The sequence below is a fragment of the Erinaceus europaeus genome, chromosome 2 (assembly GCF_950295315.1).
Source record: "Erinaceus europaeus chromosome 2, mEriEur2.1, whole genome shotgun sequence".
Lineage (NCBI taxonomy): Eukaryota > Metazoa > Chordata > Mammalia > Eulipotyphla > Erinaceidae > Erinaceus > Erinaceus europaeus.
The window spans coordinates 118424021-118444432 of record NC_080163.1 but is presented as its reverse complement, the minus strand read 5'-3'; the positions used below and the strand labels follow the sequence as shown (position 1 = coordinate 118444432).

The following is a 20412-nucleotide window of genomic DNA, read 5'->3' as shown; positions in this document are numbered from 1 at the left end:
TGGTGCTGGATGTATTTTTGCCACAAAGACCAGTTTTGGACCATGACTACTTTCCAGGGAAAGTCCTGCAAGGAGTTCAGACCCACTATATGTTAAATATAATACAAATAAATATTAAAAGCAACCAGTTTTATTGATTGATTGATTGGTTGATTGGATAAAGACAAAAAGAAGTTGAAAAGGAAGGGAGAGATAGGAAAAGAGAATGAGAGATACCAGCAACACTGCTTCACCATTTGTGTAGCTTCCTCCCTGCAGGTGGGGACCAGGAGCTTAAACTTGGGTCCTTGTACACTGTAATGCGTGCTCAACTAGGTGCGCCACCACCTGGCCCCCTAAGTTTTATATTTAATGGAAATTGTCCATTTTATCAAAATCGTTAAATTTATTGGCATGCAGTAGTTTATTGTTTCTCTCATTATTGTTTTAGCATATGTGGAATCTCTAGTGTCTGATATTGTAGTTGATTATGTTATTCTGTTCCATGTACAGAGGAGAAGACACATGCAAGAGCCACAAATAACAGCATAGCCACTCTTCCTGAATGTTTTAGGAGAACATGGCATTTTGACAGTGAGAAAATTGAAAAATCCCTTATGTTAAAACAAGCAGTTTCTATTATGGAATAAAATACAAAAGTCATAAGACCTTTTCAGCTAAAATAAAAGATGACACCCACACACCCCCTGTTGTATGTGTCCATGCCATGCTGCCCCCAGGCTCACGGACCTCAGAGAGGAACTGCTCCTAGAGCAGAGGTGCCCCCAGGGGCCTGCGGGCCTGTCCCCTAAGCTCCTCCCTGTCTTCTTTCTTTTCTATTTTCTCAGGTTTGGGAAAAGTTCTTAAGTTCAGAAACTCCTCGGATCAATGTATTTATGGCTGTACCTACAATATATGTCAAGTTGATGGATTATTATGATAAGCATTTTACCCAGCCTTATGTCAAGGACTTCGTGCATGCTGTTTGTAAAGAAAAAATCAGGTAAATGAGAACAGTCCACCTTCCCATCCAGAAAGTTAAAGTCAACAAACCAAACTTTTTTTAAATGACCTGAGACCTCACATATATACAGTTGTGCTACTCCCCAGGCTGACTTTTCACTCAGGCATATATGGGGGGCAGGGACCAGACATTATAGCATGTGAGCTTCCCCTGGTGCTGTGGCACTCATGTGCCAGGAGTTCAGCCTGAGCTTTGCTCATGGCAAGGCAGATACCCCACCCAGTAAGCTCTTCCTCCAGCCTTAGAGCTTGCTTTTGGTAAGTTCTACTAAATGGTGGAAGCTAAACTTTCCATTATTTTTTTTTAAATATTTATTTTATTTATTTATTCCCTTTTGTTGCCCTTGTTGTTTTATTGTTGTAGTTATTATTGTTGTTGTCATTGTTGGATAGGACAGAGAGAAATGGAGAGAGGAGGGGAAGACAGAGAGGAGGAGAGAAAGATAGACACCTGCAGACCTGCTTCACCACCTGTGAAGCGACTCCCCTGCAGGTGGGGAGCCGGGGTTCGAACCGGGATCCTTATGCCGGTCCTTGTGCTTTGTGCCACCTGCGCTTAACCCGCTGCGCTACAGCCCGACTCCCATTTTCCATTATTTTTAAAAGATGTATTTATCATGAGAGAGGGAGAGAATGAGAGGAGAGAGAGAAAAAAAAAAATAAAAGCGCTAGTCAGCTCTGGCATAAGGTGATGCTGGGGATTGAACCTATGGTCTCTGAGGTCTCAGACATGCAAGTTCTATGCTCTAACAGGCTGAATTATCTCCCCAATCTACCATGTCCTTTAAAATGCATATCTACACATCTGTGTGCACCCCTTTGTTTATACCTGCACTCCCTTTTCTCTCTGTATCCCACCTTTCCTAGCTCTCTGTATGTGCTGTGCATTCCATATTTATGTCTAGATTCTCTGTCTTGTGGTCTGATGGGGGAGGGAGAGGAAGTGACATCACTCCCATCCTTACTGGTCCCACCTCTGCTGGGGGTTGACAGTTTTCTCGATCCCACTCCTCCCTCTCCCCCTGACACTCAATGAAGAACCCTCCACTGCGGAAAGACACTAAATTTGGGGGGCCCTCCAGTAGCATGAAAGGTGCCCTGTTGTCTAAGTCACCTGTGGACAGACATGGAATGTTCCTTACCTACCTTTCCCAGAGAGGGCCTGTGTGAGTGGGCAGCACAGCTGACTTCACAACACACATCTTCCAATCTGACAGCTGTGCCCATGAAATGCATACCTATAGGTGTATAATGAAACTATACCCATGTGTCAGTGAATACATTGTAAACCATTAACCCCTAATTTAAAAAAAACATACCTATAACCAAGCAGCTAGGCATGGTGAATGTCAAATTCTCAGTGCTGACAGAGGTGTCCCATATTGGTATAGTCAGTATCCTCTGTTACTTGTACATTGACTCTGGTCTAGAGAAGGGCTTTTGTTTCTAGAGGGAGTCAGGGCACACAGTATGATTAGTGCTGGCTTCCTTCAGTTTCCCTCTCCTCTGGTCCTTTTCTATAATGACACTTGGATGAAGCCTTTTCTGGCATCACCTCCCGCTCTCCAACCCCCTACCCACTGACCAGGCACAGGGACCTTGGCTGTCTGCTGACAGAAGTGTCCCATGCTAGCGCCACCAGGAGAGAGTGGGATGAATAGCATGTTCTACCCAAATCCAAATATCCAAGGTAATAAGAAAGTGAGTGAGAAAGGAAATCAGAGTAGTTTCTGGTTATGACTTGTGGAGCGGAAGGTCCTGGCCAGGTGCCACCTTGGGAGGAAGTGCAGCCTTGTTACCTATCCTCCACTGAAAATGACCTCTTCTTGCTGCACACGGTGTGTGGGTGTCATGTCACATCCATGTCCTCTTCAGACAGTATTGACAAGCATGCCTGAATGCTAGGGTGCCACTGCCAAGGGCCTTTTTTCCCAGACATGGAGCACTGAGCATAGTAAACCTGACCTCATGGTCCTGCCTCTGTTAAGATCCTTAGTGAACCTGTGAATTATTTGCAAATGATACTACCCAGAAGCTTATCACCTTTGTCTTTTACCTGGATTAGCGATTCCTTTTGAAAATCTAGTCACATTATAAAATATACCCAGCAGACACTTGTGATAGGGCAAAGATTGATGTGAGCCCTCAACACTTGTGAGTTTAAAGATCATGGGACCATGTATAGGATGTTCACGGGCTGTTTGCTGTGTATGACAAGCTCAAGTGGCCTCTGGTTGTGCCGGACAGATTGATGGTCTCAGGATCAGCTGCCCTGCCTCTGCCAGTACTGGAAAAATGGAAGAACATCACAGGCCACACTCTGCTGGAGAGGTATGGCATGACGGAGATCGGCATGGCCCTGTCCAACCCCCTGAACACTACCCGTCTGCCAGGTATGCCCAGTACCCCCACTGTGCTCTTTCCCCCTGCAATCTGCTGGCCTAGGAAAATCTAATGCTGGGTGGTGACCAGATGACTGCACCTCACTTTCCTTCTGGGGCAGTGTAGAGGGGAAAAGAAAAGATGCCCTTCTTGGGTGACTGGGTTGTGTGGGAGACCTGGGACCACCAAAACTTGGTACTCAGCAGAGGGCCTTCTGACTGGCAAGCTTGTCCAGACCCATTTAGCTGGTGTGTTGAACCACTAAGTCAGTGACAGCATGAAAGATGACGGGGCAGCGGACCGAAGGGGGTACCCTCCTCCTCCTGTGGATGCCTCAGTAGCTGCACATGTGTAATTAACCTGCTGCTCTGGGTGGCAAGCCTACTCTATATATCTTAACTCCAGTATGCCACTAGGACTTTGATTCAAAAAGACCCTTTTCTTTCTGTGTCCACATCACAGAACTCTGGGCCATGATGTACCTGTTCTCAGCCTTTCTCTAGTCCCCACCATGGAGTTTATTCAACATCTGAGAGAGATCTGTTGGGATGAAAAGGAAAATTATTCTATCTGTCCCTCCACTTGTCTTACATAAGAAGTCTCCCCATGCTTTATTATATAAGTTTCAGACATTTTTAGCAGGGACAGTCATGGCCTGGAGGTGCTAGCCTATTTCTTCGCTTTTTCTGGCATGTCATGTAAATGGATCCCCAGAATATGTCTGTGGACCTGGCTCCCATCACCTAGAGGACATACCTAAGACTACCATGTTGTCTTTTGGCTCCTTGGTCCCATTGCTGTATATGGGGTCATTCCTTCATCTACTCATCTGCCCTAGGACAGTGCCATATTTTGCTCTGGAAAACAGTGTCCAAACATCTGTGTGCACATTTTGTAAGAATACATCATTTCTTTCTCTTTCCTTTTTTTTTTTTTTTTTTTTTTTTTTAAGTATGAGAGTTATTACTTGGGCCTGGGGCCTGCAAAACTCCCATTCCCGGCAGCTGTTTCCCTTCTTTCTTTTTTTTTAAATATTATTTATTCCCTTTTGTTGCCCTTGTTGTTTTATTGCTGTAGTTATTATTGTTGTTGTTATTAATGTCATTGTTGTTGGATAGGACAGAGAGAAATGGAGAGAGGAGGGGAAGACAGAGAGGGGGAGAGAAAGACAGACACCTGCAGACCTGCTTCACCACCTGTGAAGTGACTCCCCTGCAGGTGGGGAGCTGGGGGCTTGAACCGGGATCCTTATGCTGGTCCTTGTGTTTTGCGCCACGTGTACTTAACCCACTGCACTACTGCCCAACTCCCCCCTTCTTTCTTTTTTATAATAAAAGGTGAAAGAAAGAGAGAGAGAGAGAGAGAAGAGAGACACCTACAACACTGCTTCACCATTCATAAAACTTCCCCCCAATTGTGGGGCCCAAGGGCTTATACCTGGGTCATTACACATGGTGATGTGTGCTCTCGACCAGGTGAGATACAGAGTCATGTGCAAGTGTGTTCTGTCACAAGGATATGAGGGTCACGTGCAGAAGGAGTCAGTGTTGTGTGCAGGAAGGCGTTTCATGCAGAAGATGTGACTTATAGCCACAGGGAGACTTGCACATGCAGAGGATGACTGGGATGTGGATAGATACATGTGAGGTGGAGCACAAAGGCCCAGCTGGATGTTCAACCCCAGTGGTGGAGACAGAATCCCAGGTGACTTCCAGAAAGAAGCTTCTTTGTACAGGGATGGTCACTGATGCCCGTGACTCCCCCAGCTCCCCTTTAAGGTGGACCTATGAGTTCCAGAGCCCAAATTCCTCAGGGATGAGTGAGAGCAGGAGTCTGAATGCTGAATGAAGTCAGAGCTCTTTCATAGGCCTCAGGTTGATGTCGATACCAGAGCTTGGTTCTCTGGTCTCCTCTGAACCAGTGCCTATCATTTCTGCTCAGGAGTAAGCAGGCTTCTGACCCATGCAGCACCAGCTCTGTTTGCAGAGAAGTAAAGTAGCCCCACACTAAGTCAAGCACATTACACAAACTAATCCTGAGTACAACTTCCCAGCCAGGTTTGGAGAAATCTGATGGAGATTTTGGTGCTTTGGGGACTCATTGATCTGCAATACCTGTTGGCCCGGCACCTGCTCCCAGAGAAGAGATCCCATGGCCTCTGCTTCTATACAGCATCAGTGTGGCTCTGAACACCCCCCCCCCCCCAGCATGCACTTAAAGATTTCTGCAGCCCAAGGGCAACACAGAGGGACTGGCCAACCTTGGGAAGGGCAGATGTTGAAGGGTTTGTGTCACCAGTTGATCCTGGGTGGTCAGTTCTGCATGAATAGATGGATGGCTTGTTTGGGGGAACATGAAGGAAGGTGAATGATTGATTATGGCTAAGCTCAGGCCTCACCTCACTCTAATTGGAAATCAATCACTGACAGTTCTTGCTGGAAGTCAGGGACTCTCTGTGAAGTGCTGACAGGGCCCTCTGTGGAGCCTAGCAGCAGTGCCCTCACTCATCCACACTGGGCTGCACCTTGGGAAGCTAACAACTGTGGACCCAGGCTGGGATGAAGACTGGTTACACTCAGATCACAGCCATGCAGCTGCCAAGCAGATACTCATCTGCTGTGACCACTCTGGTCAGTAGGTGGGGGTCAGGGAGTTCCCTGCTCCACCCCCCAAATGCAGTGTGCACGCTCCAGTCAATAGTCCAGAAGTGTCTTTGCCTGGAAACGTGAGCCCTGCTGTTTCTTAGTGGAGCTATGACTAAGTCACAAACCTCTGATATGTATCCAGCAAGAATGTGTGGGCTAATGTGAACACTGCAGGCAGTGGAGGCCTATTCTCATGAGAAACTTATCTATCTTTCTACCTCACCCCCTTCCCACCCAACCCCAAAGGGCTTCAAAAACCCTGGGATTCTTGTAGGAGAGAAAATGTCTCCTAACTCATAAACCCTGTTGAATCACATCTGAATTTGTGCTAAAATAGTCACATTTGGGAAACCTCACTGTAGAGTAGAAACCAGGGGCTCCCATACATCTCACCTCATGTGTCAGAGCCCCACAGGCACCCCAACAATGCTGCCAATTACACAGCTGTGGGATGATGTGACCTGGGAGAGCTGATCCCTAGCTACAGCGATATCCTTCATGAACTGTCATCTAGAGAAAGCTGCTTTCTGATTTCTTTGCTTTGGAGGAAGATGTCACAGGAATTTCCAATCTCATCAAGTGTTCATGAGAGGGGGCCAACCTCACGTTAGACTGTGACTGTCCTCTGAAGATGGGGCACCATGTGGGACTGAGTCCTTAGCCTTCTCTGTCTCCCCCCCCCCCAGCCCCCACATCACCCCCTGAAACACTGCTGCAGATGTCAGGGTGGCAGGTAGGTCCCACATACACGAGCACCACTCCAGGCCCAGATGGGGCTTCTGCTTCTTTCCTGCTGGGGTGGTGGCACAAGCACACTAGGGAGAGCACCGTCCAACTATCTGGGGCAGGGGTCTGAGCAGGTGTCATGTGTGGAAAGAAGAAGGAAGGAAGGAACCAGGTATCTCTGTCGATGTGGTTGGTGTGCTGCGTCCTGAGGGTGTGGGTGCCTCCTGGTGAAGCTGTGGTGTCTTCCTGCTTGCTCTTGGAGCCTCTGTGGATACTGGATCCTATAGGTTCTTTAAGAAATCATACTGGGGGGGGAAAAAAAAAAAAGAAATAATATCTGACCTGTTTCAGAAGGAAGTAAATCAGTAGATAGTATTTGACATTTTCCCAGGATTCAGGCTATTCATCCAGGTCCAAGCAGCAAGGACCCTAGTCCTGTTAAAATCTAGAATGCTCCCCATTCCGTGCTAGCTCTGAGTTCTGGTCACCTGTGGCCCTGCAGGGTGTCTAGGGATGACCATTGTGCTCTCTACGACTATTGTGCTCCCTTCCATGCATACCCATGCCATCCACACAGGACTCAAGCTGGTGGACTGTACTATATCCTCAGAGCCTCTCTGACCCTGTCTCCTTACTATTCTTACATGTCTCCCTCCTTGCAGGTTCAGTGGGAACACCACTGCCCGGTGTTGAGGTGCGCATTGTTTCAGAAAACCCACAAAAGGAAGGCTGCCCCTACATGCTCCATGCAGAAGGGAATGAGCAAGGGACCAAGGTGAGCTACTCTACTCTATCCTGACTGCTGTGGTGTTGTATACCAGGACTACCCAGCTGGCTGGCCCACATGGAGAGTCCCTGCCTATGTTGTGAAGTCCCTGCCTCATGGGAATGGACCCCTGTGTAATGGAGGTGCTGACTGGTATTAGCTGTGGTGCTCACTTATGGCCACTGAGCAGAGATTACACAGGGTCCTTTACTGCCCCCTGGGGGATGCTCTGATCCATGTAATCAGGCCTAGGGTAGCCAAGTGAAAACAGGTGATGGCAGGCCAGTCTGGTTAGGAGTGCAGTGTGGGCCCTTCCTACTCTGTCCCCTTTCCTATAGTGAGGTAGTACTTTTTTTTTTTTCATTGTCACCAGGATTTTCTCTGGGGCTCAGTGCCTGCACAACAAACCCAATGTTCTTGGTGGCCTTTTTTTTTCTTTTTTTTTTCTTTTTTTTTTTTGTATTTGATAGGACAGAGATAAATTGAGAGGGAAGGGGAAGATAGAGAGGGAGATAGAGAGACACCTGCAACACTGCTTCATTGCTCACAAAGCTTCCCCCCTACAGGTAAGGACCAGGGGCTTGAACCAGGGCTCTTGCATGTGGTAAAGTATTCACTTAACCAGATACACCACCACACAGCCCTAATAATTTACTTATTTATTTAAGTATTTATTTCCTTTTTGTTGCCCTTGTTATTTTATTGTTGAAGTTATTATTACTTTTGTTATTAATGTCATCATTGTTGGATAGGACAGAGAGAAATGGAGAGAGTTGGGGAAGACAGAGAGGGGGAGAGAAAGATAGACACCTGCAGACCTGCTTCACCGCCTGTGAAGTGACTCCCCTGCAGGTGGGGAGCCAGGGGCTCAAACCAGTATCCTTATTGCCGGTCCTTGTGCTTTGCGCCACATGCGCTTAACCCACTGCACTCCCACCCAACTCCCAATAATTTATTTTTTAATGCAGTGTCAGGTATTGTTTCCAAGACCTTAAGCGTATACTCTGACACAGAGTCACCTCCCTGGCCCAGTTGTTTGTTTTTATGAAAGAGAATGAGAGAAGATAGAGCAGGGGAGTGAAGAGAAATGGAATATCAGAGCACTGCACCACCATCCATGGGGCTCCGTCTGTCTCTGTCCACAGTGTTCTCACGTGGTGGCAGGGATCCAACCCAAGGTCCCACACACAGAAGACCTGTGTTCTACTTGCCAAGCCACCTCCCCGGCTTCGGAGTGCCTGTCGGTATCCTGTTTGGCAAGCCAAAAACCCACCCCAAGGACATTGCCCTGGGAGTCCATCCAGCAGTCAGAACCAGATGTGGCAGTTGTGCACTTCACTTGTGATCTATGCTTCATCCAGGGAACTCTCTGAAGGGGTCTTCACTTGCCAGTGGAGCCCTCCTAGGCCAGACTGTGAGGCCTGGCACCTACTCATATCTGCTTCCAGAACAGGGAACACCTGCCCCAGGATTGCTTCGTAATGAACTAAGTGACACAGCGTCCCGACCAGAGCTGGCCAGAACTTGGCGTAGCCTCACCACTGGCCTGGAAAGCTGTGGTCTTAGTTATTCTCATCAGACTCTAATTTCAGAAGTGCACTATTATGTCTGCTAACTCTCCCTCCTTCCATGCCACAGGTAACCCCAGGGTTCACAGAGAAAGAAGGGGAGCTCCTAGTGAGGGGACCCTCTGTATTTCGAGAATACTGGAACAAACCCAAAGAAACGAAAAATGCCTTCACCTCGGATGGCTGGTTTAAAACAGGTAGGAAGGGTCCAGAGAGGAGGGGGCTGCCCCCAGAACTTCCCCATGAGGAGGAGAGCACTTTGTATCCTGTGTTGAGTGCCCACCAGGTACCAACACCTGTGTCTCCATGGTAATCTTTCCTTTTCTTTTGGTTTCTATTGCAAAGCTATTGTGCTGAGCAGCAGTATTGTATAATTATATAAAGTCCTGTTGTCCTGATGTAAAGAGGAAGCTGTGTCTCACATGTCATCCTGCATGATCCCACATTAGAAATGGACCTGATTTACATGGGACAAGGCTGAGGAGAAAGGAGAAAGCTGTAAGCAGAAAGAATTTGCCAGTGCTTTGTGCATTTGAGTGAGAAAGGAGGTGTCTACCTAATCTTTCCTTAGCCTGGGGATAGGCATCTCATGACCCCAAGGTGTGAACTACTTTGGGCTCACACTCACACATGTGTATATTGTTGGGGGAGGGGAGTTATTTGTGTCACCACTGAGATTTCATGTGTGCACAGTTGCATTGATTCTGAGTCACACTCTTTACTTCAGAATAAAGAGAGACAGAGAGGGAGATTCACCAAAGCACCACTCCACCGTTAGTGGAACTGCCTCTGGTGTCATCTGTGGTACTCCCATGTGCTGCCAGGGTTCAAACTCATGGCCTTGTACATGGTAAGGTGAGTGCTGTATGCAGTGAGCTATCTCCCAGCCCAAAGTCACTGGGACATGAGGGAGTAGAACCCTGGGGCCTCAAGTGCCATGGAGATCTAGTCATCAGGATTTGTGAGCCCTGGGGAAACTTCCAAGGACTGGTGTCACTTAGGAACATACTAATCATTCCCAGTTTACTGCACATGTCCCCATTCCCAAGGTCTTCGTATACTATCCCTTCACCTCCCTGGGCCAGCCCCTTTTCATTGTGCAGGGAGCAGACATGGAGAAGCTCTGAGGGCAAGCAGGTGGCATATCTCCCAGTGCCCCAAGAACCCCAAAGGCATGTAGTGGGGATGGTCATCAGAGAGGACCAGAGGCTGGGGACCCAGGAGCCCAGATGGCTGTTTCCATGGCCTCCTGTCTGGCAGAATGTAGTTGCATAGTGACACCACCCACTGGCTTAGCCCCTGTAACACTCCACACATGCAGCCTAGCTGTTGAGACAGACCCTGCTGTCCTTCAGAAGCACATCTAAGGACCATCATTGGAGCACATTGTACCCCTTTTGTGGCCCTCCCGGACTCTCCCAATGGTCCCCATTGGAAACCAGACTTGCTCATGAGCCTCATCTCTTAATTTTTAAATTCAGAGAACAGACTATAGCTTTTTTTATATATACTTTGCCAATAACGAGGTTCATGGAGCAGTTCACGGCTGCCACCCCTCCATCCCCCACCCCCGTCCCCGTGCAGAATGTGGGACAGTCAGCCTCCAGCATCTTGGGCAGCACTCCTGATGAATATTTCAGTTGAGAAGGAATCACATGCATTAATTATTGTAAAGAGATGTCTTTAGGAGAAAATGATTTTGAAATTCAGTTTAATTTCATTGTAATGCGCGCAAACAGGAAGGGAGTGTGTGTGTTTAATTGGCTCTCAGGGGTAAGGCCTGGAAGCCGCATGCCTTTGTCACAGGCCATTAGCAATACAGGCTGCATAATGAGAGCTGCAATCAGCTCCCAGCTGCTGCTCCTGGGGGAGAGCATGATAGCACTGGAGAGCAGGGAAAATGAAACTTAACCCTTTCCTCAGGAGCCCAGCTCCACAGATCTGGTGTGATCCAGAGCCTCCTTAGGGGCCTCCTGTGGCTGCAGATGAGAGGAGAGAGGTGGCTTTTTCGACTCCCACTCCTTACCTAGGTCTCCCCCTTCCCCGCAGCCCTGTGCTATAGGGAGAACATCAGGAGGTGTGGTGCTGCTTGTGGTGGACATCAGAAGCCACACTCCAGAAACTCCAGAAACCCCCTGAGCAGAGCAACTCCCCCATGCCAGAGAGGCCATTCATACTCTCACACAGGCTCCTGTACTGGCCCTGGCCAGGGGAATGGGTGATGCTGGGACCCTGGCATCCTGAGGAGCTTATGTAGGTAGACCTTCCTAGAGCTGAGCACATGAGGACAAGCACACAAAGGTTGAGGATATGGGCACAAGGATGGGCGGTGGGGTGGGAAGGCAGCCATGTGGTTCTGGAGATTAGGACACAAGGCTGATGCAGGCACACATAGACAAGGACACGGGATGGGCAGGAGAACAAGGGACTGGCACAAGGATCCAGGGTGGAGAGGAGCACAGAGATGGTTGGGGAGGGGGTGATGGTGAGAGGACTTTAACCCCCAGTAGCAGTCACAGAGCTGCTGCACACAGCCAGTCCCCTGCTCACTACCCCTCCTGACTTTGCATAATGCTCTGTGTGCACATCTGGTTGGCTTGCTGCTGTGCACTGGTCATGTTCTTTGTCTGCATTATGTGGGACCTGTATACCCTCCTTCTCAACTCCTCCTACTCACAAGGGTTTCTGCCCATGTCTTAGATTTAACTTCCTAGACACACACCCCCCAGTCCATGCAGGGGTCAGTATTCAGGATCTGCATGATTCTTGACCCCTGGTCCATCTGCTTTTCAGCTGCCAATATATTCAAGATAATCTTCCCATCCTCCCTACTTGGGGCTTTGTGCCTTAAACAATTGCTGCTGATTTTGTTTCATGAGGGAGAGAGCAAACCAAGCGTGTTCTCCCTGCCACATCGCTCTGGCCATTTTCATACATGAGACTTTGCTCCTGAAAGTTGCCCTGTCCTCATTTTCCTTCTAGAATCTTCTTTGACCTCATAGGAATGGGCCCTGGAAACCAGCTACATGGAGGCTGAGGGTACAGACAGATGGTGATAGCAGCCCCTTCCTCTTGCCACAGGCACTTGTCTTTCTGGAACCTGCAGGCAGTTGTCATGTCAGTCCTTCTGGGTGGATAACTTTTAACAGAGTAGGAAGGAGGGACACTGACAGGGATCCCCCCAACAAGTCTCATCCTCCTCACCTAGGGACAAAGTGGACATTTTTGAGAACCCACAGGGATTCAGAGCAGAACAGCCTTGGAGAGCGCCAATAGCAAATTGTGGGTGCCTCAGTCTCTGAGAACTAAGAGCCCGTGTTTCAGACACTCTGTGCCCTCTGGGAGAGCATCACACTGGGTCCTCGGTGAGACATGTCCAAAGTCAGGACCTCTCCTAGCCTGGAGCACTTTGTTTGAGGGCCACCCCATGGGGCAACAGGGTCTGTACTACACTTAACCCAGATACAGATACCCAGAAAAATCAACCTCAGAGTCTTGGGAGATGGATTCTCTTTGCTGTTGTTGTTGTTGTCACCATGGCTTCAGCACTCTAGATCATCTTTTTCAAAAAGAAAGAAACAGCAGTGGGAGAGAGAGAAAGATTCCATAGCATCGAAACTTCCTTCACTGCAGTGGGGGCTGGGCTAGAATCTGGGTCACACTCGTGGCAAAGCAGTGCACTACCCAGATGAGCTCTTTTGTCAGCCTGGGAGATTTAGTCTCAATTGCAGTTTAAGACAGACAGGAAGCAACAGTACAAAAGCTATGTGTAAGCCCTTCAGTGCATCCAGGTACCTGCACCAACACAGCATCTAATTGATTGTGATGGTGTCAGAATCAATCTCCCATAATGCTGTGTCAGAATGCAGGGGAAAGGGCAGGATGCTAGTTCCAGGGTTCATGCAACTTAGTGAGCAGGTAGTTATAAAAAGTAAAAACTGGGGAGTCGGGTGGTAGCGCACTGGGCTCCCCACCTGCAGGGGAGTCGATCCACAGGCGGTGAAGCAGGTCTGCAGGTATCTATCTTTCTCTCCCCCTCTCTGTCTTCCCCTCCTCTCTCCATTTCTCTCTGTCCTATCTAACAACAATGACATCAATAACAACAATAACTACAACAACTGTAAAAAGACAACAAGGGCAACAAAAGGGAAAATTAAAAAAAAAAAAAAAAAAAGTAAAAACTGTCCAATGTGTTTTATGTGCCCCTTAAAGTCACACCTACTTACATTCCCACCATGGTACCCATGTCCTCTGCCTCGGCCTTTATGGTGGGCCTGGATCCTGAGAGAAAGACATCGCAGAAAGGACATAGGGAAGGGTCCTGGGGAGAGGTAGCAGGTCTCTACAGTTACACATGGTCAACCTGCATGGAGTAATGGGAATTTCCCAACCATCAGAGTTCCCTGTGATTGGATGGAGCTGGCAGGGGTACCCGGAGTCTCTGGCAAAGCAGTGAAGGAGAGGAGAGGTGGGGAGGACACATGTGCAAAGTGGGAGTGGATGAGGGTTTGTCCAAAGTAAGGAGGAGGCTTCATTGGGGACCTCCACCCCAATTCTCAGCTTTGTGCGAGGCCAAGGTCTGCAGGAATTGTGTATATGTCAAAGGACTTAGGATTCCTTTTGTAGAACCTTGTACAGCTAGAAAGGAATGCACAGGCAATTGTAGGGACAAAGGTTCCAAAGCAGTACAGTGAGAGCTATGCAGAGATAATTCACTGTATACCATGCTCACACTGACAGGGGCCAAGGCCAGGTGGCTCCTGGTTTCTGCAGAACATCCCTGAGGCTGGCTTGGAACTGGAAAAGATGAGCCTCTGAACCCTGCTGCCAGGGAGTCCTGGCTCACACTGCCGCTGCTACAATATCCCTTGCCCGAGACTCACACATTACCATACAAGGGCTGCCCTTGGTGTCCATGCTCTCGAAACTGACCTTTGCTGAGTCCTAGGAGAACTTCATCTAAAAAAAGGTATTTTAGAAATATTTTATTAATAACAGTGTCAAGCAGTTGGCTTTCCTTGGCAGTTCCCACACATCTCTGCTCCTATCCCTCTTGCCTTCCTGTGCTGACTTTTCTGGAGAGAGAGCCTTCTCCTCCCTGCTCTTCATGGGGGTGGAAGCATATTATGGAGACGAGCTGGTGACAGGAGCAAGGGGGCAAACTGGCATGGTCTCTTCTGGGGGGGTTGTTCTGGGAGGGGGCACCTTTTGTGGCAGGGTCATGCTCACTGAAGAGGCCTGTGCCCAGTGACTGTGGGGGTGACTTCCCAATCTCTGCAGTCTGTCCTCGCCTTTGCCTTCCTACCCACCTCCCCACTGCCCCCCCCACACACACACGTCCTGAATCCATAATGTCTCTTCCCTAAATCTCCTGTTCCTTCTGCTTTCTGTCAGTACTGGAGAGAGCCTTACACCCGCCTTCAGGGCAAGTCACCTCCTCCACACCTCAGATGTAACCCTGCCTCTGCCCAACACCATCCATAGTGTTTAACAGGTGGGACCACCCTATGCCCATAGTCATAGGGGGTCTCAGGCAATGAATGCTCCTGCACACATTGGAGTGACATGCAGTGAAATATCAATGACAGATTCCCACCTGTCACCCACTCAAGTGCAGGAGAGGTCAGGAGATAAGACCCACACATACCCACACCCAGCAAGCCTAGAGTGAGAATACACAGACATGCACTTGTACATAGTCACATGCAGACATGTGAACACATCCATTCGTGACAGCCATTCTCATGGTGCAGTGTACACACATTTACATGTTCGTGTGCTCAGATACCCATTTTTCTGAGCCCTTGGTGTCCCTGGCCCAGTTGGAAAGTAGACCACAGGTCACTGATGTCCTCCCTACCTCCTCTTACTCACATCTGATATACTGGCACAATTCTTAGCTGGGGAGGGCTCCTACCAGAACCAACTTCAACGGAAGGATAGTGTTGAGAAAGGGAACAGTGAGCCCCCTTCTTCCTGAGTGTGCATGGGACAAGGCCATTTTGGAAACCCATGAAGGGATGCTGGAAAATGGTCAAATCTCATGTCTTTTTATTTTATTTTATTTTATTTGTCTCTAGGATTCTCTCTGGGGCTTGGTGCTTGCACTACAAATTCACTACTCCTGTGGAAATATATATATGGCAGGGAGAAATTGAGAGAGGAAGGGCAGAATGAGAGGGAGAGAGAAAGATAGACACCTGTGGTCATGAGGTGGCACCGCGAAAAAAGCATTGGATTCTCAACCATAAGGTTCTGAGTTCAATCCCCAGCAGCATATGTACCAGAGTGATGTCTGGTTCTTTCTCTCTCTCCGCCTGTCTTTATCATGAGTAAATAAATTATTTTAAAAAAGAAAGAAAGAAAGAAAGAAAGAAAGAAAAAAGAAAGAAAGAAAGGAAGGAAGGAAGGAAGATAGACAGACACCTACAGACCTGCTTCACTGCTTGTGAAGTGACCCCCTTCAGGTGGGGAGCCGGGGCCTCAAACCAGGATCCTTCCACGGTTCCTTACGCTTCGTACTATGTGCACCTAACCTGGTCTTCACCCTGGTTCTCAGACCTGAGAAAGGAGACTAAGCCCATGGGGCACTGATGGGCCTTCCCACCACCAGCCCTGTTTTCATGGAGACAGCCTGTGTGTCCCCATGACACAGAGCTTGTGTTGTTTCTCAAGTAGAGTCACTCAGGCCCTGTTCTCCAGTAAGCATTACAGGCTGAGGTTGGAACCGGCAAAATCTGTGCTGCCTATCGTGTCCCCAGCTAACTCCACAGGGTACGGGACCCACAGAGGGGAAATACAGCACTTACTGGAGGAGGGGATTTGCTTGCCACCTGTAACCAGAACTCCTTTCCCAGGCGACACAGCAGTGTTCAAGGATGGTGCCTACTGGATACGGGGCCGCACGTCGGTAGACATCATCAAGAGTGGTGGCTACAAGATCAGTGCCCTGGAAGTGGAGCGCCTCCTGCTGGCACATCCTAGCATCGCTGGTGAGTAACCACTGAACTGCTGGCCTTCACTAGGCCTCCAGGGATCAAGTCCCACATCTGGGGCCTCTGGACATCCCAGTGCATTTCTCCTGTGTTTAAGTTTTAGACACCTGGTAGAGCACACATGGTACTACTATGCACAAGGACCCAGGTTCAAATCCAGTCCCCACCTGTGGGAGTAAGTTTCACAAGCAGTGGAGCAGTGCTACAGGTGTTTCTTTTTCATTATGTCCCTATCCCCCCCAAATTTCTCTATAAAAATAATTTCATCTTTATTTACTGGATAGAGACAGCCAGAAATTTAAAAAGGAGAAAGAGAGAGCCAGAAATTGAGAGGGTAGGGAGTGACAGAGAGGGAGAGGGACAGAGAGACACCTACAGCCCTACTTCACCACTCAAAGCTTTCCCTCTGCAGGTGGGGACCAGGGGGACTCAAACCCAGGTCCTTGCACACTGTAACATGTGCGCATGCACCACCACCCGGCCCTCAAAAATAAATTTTTTTAAAATATTTTATTTATTTATTCCCTTCTGTTGCCCTTGTTGTTTTATTTTTGTCATTGTTGGATAGGACAGAGAGAAATGAAGAGAGGAGGGGGAAGACAGAGGGGGAGAGAAAGACAGACACCTGCAGACCTGCTTCACCACTTGTGAAGGGACTCCCCTGCAGGTGGGGAGCCAGGGCTCGAACTGGGATCCTTAAATTGGTCCCTGGGCTTTGCGCCACCTGTGCTTAACCTGCTGTGCTACAGCCTGACTCCCAAAAATAAATATTTTTAAAAGGATAAAAAAAAATTAGATACAAGTGGCCAGTTTACCCTGTCTTGAACACCACACAACTGTATTCTGTTCCTGCACTCCACAGTTTGACCTGTCCTGTGTCCCACATTTGTGCTCCATGCCAGCCAGGGGTTGTCCAGTCTACAGAGGCTGGAGAGAGGGGTGGTACCTTGTTCACCATGGCTAAGTACCGTGACTGACCAGAGGCCTGGGTGGGACTGGAAAATCCATCCTGTACTGTGCTATCATAGGGAGGGAAGTAGGTCACTCCGGGCCGGCACTGACCCACCCATCAGTGTTTGGGGTTTTTGTTTGTTTGTTTTAATATTTATTTATTCCCTTTTGGTGCCCTTGTTGTTTTATTGTTGTCATTGTTATTGTTGTTATTGATGTCATCGTTGTTGGATAGGACAGAGAGAAATGGAGAGAGGAGGGGAAGACAGAGGGGGGAGAGAAAGATAGACACCTGCAGACCTGCTTCACCACCTGTGAAGTGACTCCCCTACAGGTGGGGAGCTGGGTGCTCGAACCGAAATCCTTATGATGGTCCTTGTGCTTCATGCCACGTGCGCTTAACCCACTGCACTTCCGCCTGACTCCCACTCATCAGTGTTTTGTTGGGTCTGCCCATAGGCTGCAGCCAGCAGCATGCTGGACAGTGGTGGTAGGAGCGGTGAGAAGACTGCTGAGCTTCCTAGAAGAGTGAGTCCTTTCCCAGGACTGCAGCCAGGGTCCCCTGACTGACCATCCTGCTTGTTCTCTACTGTTCTGTGTGGCCTGTGCTTGTCACCACAACATTCCAAAAATACTCCAACCTTTCCTTCTGTCCACAGATGTGGCTGTGATTGGAGTTCCAGATGTGACGTGGGGTCAGCGGGTCACAGCAGTGGTGACTCTTCGGGAAAGTCATTCACTGACCCACAGGGAGCTCAAGACGTGGGCACGGTAAGGACTGGCAGACAGCATATGAAGAGACAGGGAGGGACAGTGGGGTAGAATGCCCTGTGATTTGGATGGGACAGCAGGATGGACTCCTCCATGGTTTGGAGGAAGGACAGGCAGGGATCTCAAGTCTTGCTCCCATCTGTCTTAGATGCAAGGGTAGTATTCAGACACCACTGTCCACATGAAGGGCTCAGAGAAGTTCTCATGAAGCAGGAAAGGATGTGGGGAGGGGGGGCCTCTTCATCAATATGCCCTTATCAAGGAAACAGTCTACTTACTGGAGCCAACACCCCAAGATTCCCAACATGACCTAGAGTCTGGGCTGAGCAAGCTCAGGGCTCGGCCTCTCTTCCAGGTTGACCCCAGGCACCACCCACCAGCAGTGCCTCCACTGCCCACAGTCAGGGTGACCTGAGCACTGGGTGTGTGGCCTTCTGGGTGCCCATTGCATGGGTGAGCCTGCCTGCGAGGGGAGCCAGCACCCCCTACCCATCCTGTCATCATCTTTGCCTGTGCCTCATATGATCTTTCCCTAAGAGCTTGTTCCAACACTCAGCCCTGTGGGTTTTACATCCCAAGGCCTTCGGGTCCTTTTGGTACCAGGTGGTAAGTCTCAGTGTGAACCTGCGCCACTCACCCTTGTCAAGGCTGAACATGACAGGAGGGAGGCATCCTGAACCCAGAAAGAAAGCTTCAAGTAACACCCCTCTGAGTTCTTTCTTTTAAACTCAAAAATTTTCTCCATTTCAGGCCCTCTGCCTGTGCACACCCCCTCCCTCCCCGACGTGCCTCCTCCTTAGTACTAAAGATATTTTTGGCGCGTCCAACATGATTCACAAACAGCAGGAATCCTTGTTTCATCAGGGGCAGCACAGCTGGGCAATTAGATTCCCCTGTATTTGCAAAATCACAGTTGGAACACTGCGGTTTCACAAAGGAGAAGATTCTAGTTGACTGGTTGCTGCTTTGATTAAACAATTACAATTACTTTGTTAAAAAGAGAAGACTCAGTGCCCTGTGCTGAGCACTTTCCTGGAGCGTATGGTCCATGTGTCCAGGAATTGAGGTCCATCCTCAGGGGAGCCCCCTGAGGTACCTGGAGTTTATCCTCCTCTCCTGGCTCGGGGCTGGAAGTCTGTGGGCAGCTGGCTGTCTTCCTACCTGGTGGTCAGGCTCCCCCAACAGTCCCAGTGAGTGCTTCCTGAAGAGCCCAGCCTAACCACATATGTCCTCCCCAGAGGGTGGATAGCCTGTTGTCACACCATAGTCAGGACCAGGGACAGTGATTCCTGTCCCTTTTTGAGCCTCTACCAGTCTGACAATCACTGCATGTAGAGAAGGACTCTGCTAGCCTACCCTCGCCTCCCTGCATTGTGAGAGCAAATGTGGGTACAGGAAACAGAGGCAGGGGCTGGCGTACAACCCTGAGTGATCTCCTATGTCCCCTGGGACGAGAGTAGACAGTGTTGGGAGGTCATACCATATGGGTCACAGAGCCTATTCTCAGTGCTGTGTCTCCACAGAGACATCATGGCCCCTTATGCCATACCTTCGGAGCTGCTGCTGGTAGAGGAGATCCCACGGAACCAGATGGGGAAGATCAACAAGAAGGATCTGGTTAGGCAGTTCTACCCCAACAACCAGGGTGACCCTGGGAACTAGAAGCCCCAAGTGCAGCAGAGCCATCAGTAGGCTGGTGCTTGTGGCAACTCCCATACCCACCTGGTCTTCTGACAAGTCCTGCGGCCAGGGGCCCAGAGGGGTAAGGGAGCAGTCTCCACAAAAATTCAATAAAGACCATCTGTCTGAGCCTGTGTGGGATCCACATCTTGCAGTGTGTGTCTCCCTGTCCATGACGTCAGTGACAAGAGCCTCCTGGGTAGGCACCTGACAGTTCTGAGGAGTCAACTGGGGTGGGTGTCAGCTGAATGGCTGTTTCCATCACTTCTCTGCTGTTTCCCTTTATAGCTCCAGCAGCCCATAATATGAGGTTCCCTCATCCCACAGAGCCTTGGCTTTCTGGGCTGAGCTGACCCACTGGGGGATGTGACTTAAGCCACACAGAGCCAGGAAGCAGAGTGCTGGCCCACCCCACCCGCAAAGCAAAAGAGTCTTTCTAGACAAGGGCCAGCACCTCCTATGAAGGGAGAGGGGAGTTAGTATTGGGGCTCTGTGCCATGCAGTTCCTGTCACTGCCACCCATGGTCATAGCATGGGTCCTCTTATCTTTATTCAGGGTCCAGAATCCTGGGGTAGGACAGACAGACCACACTGACCCACCTCATATGTCTTCGATATCCAGTGTGCCCTAACTCCCTCCTGTTATCTCTCCAAGACACCCCTAGGTCCCTGTATTCCTCCCTCCTGGTCCAGGGTCCACACACACAAAGCTTCAGTAGCAACTGTGGGTCAGGCACCCATGTCCCTGCTCCTGGTTGTGCTGATTCAAAACATAGTGCCCCTCCCCAGCCCTTAAAAGGCAAGTAGAGGGAATCGGGCTGTTACACATCAGGTTGAGCACAGGTGGCACAAAGTGCAAGGACCAGCATAAGGATCCTGGTTCTAGCCCTTGGCTCCCCACCTGCAGGGAAGTTGCTTCACAAGTG

The 20412-nt window shown here is 49.3% G+C and overlaps 1 protein-coding gene across 5 annotated transcripts in view; it reads left to right on the top strand.

Moving 5' to 3' along the window:
• ACSF3 (acyl-CoA synthetase family member 3) overlaps window positions 1–19615 on the top strand; it is a 30121-nt gene extending 10506 nt beyond the window's left edge. For 3 of the 5 annotated variants that reach the window (XM_007531864.3, XM_060185009.1, XM_060185008.1), the window contains 7 exons: window positions 828–982; window positions 3250–3395; window positions 7418–7530; window positions 9160–9286; window positions 15947–16081; window positions 17695–17806; window positions 19330–19615. In XM_007531864.3, the coding sequence (XP_007531926.2) occupies window positions 828–982; window positions 3250–3395; window positions 7418–7530; window positions 9160–9286; window positions 15947–16081; window positions 17695–17806; window positions 19330–19468 (927 nt within the window). In that variant the 3' untranslated portion in view covers window positions 19469–19615. The other 2 variants (XR_009548231.1, XM_060185010.1) reach the window with 2 other exon arrangements.
• Window positions 19616–20412: the final 797 nt, after the last annotated feature.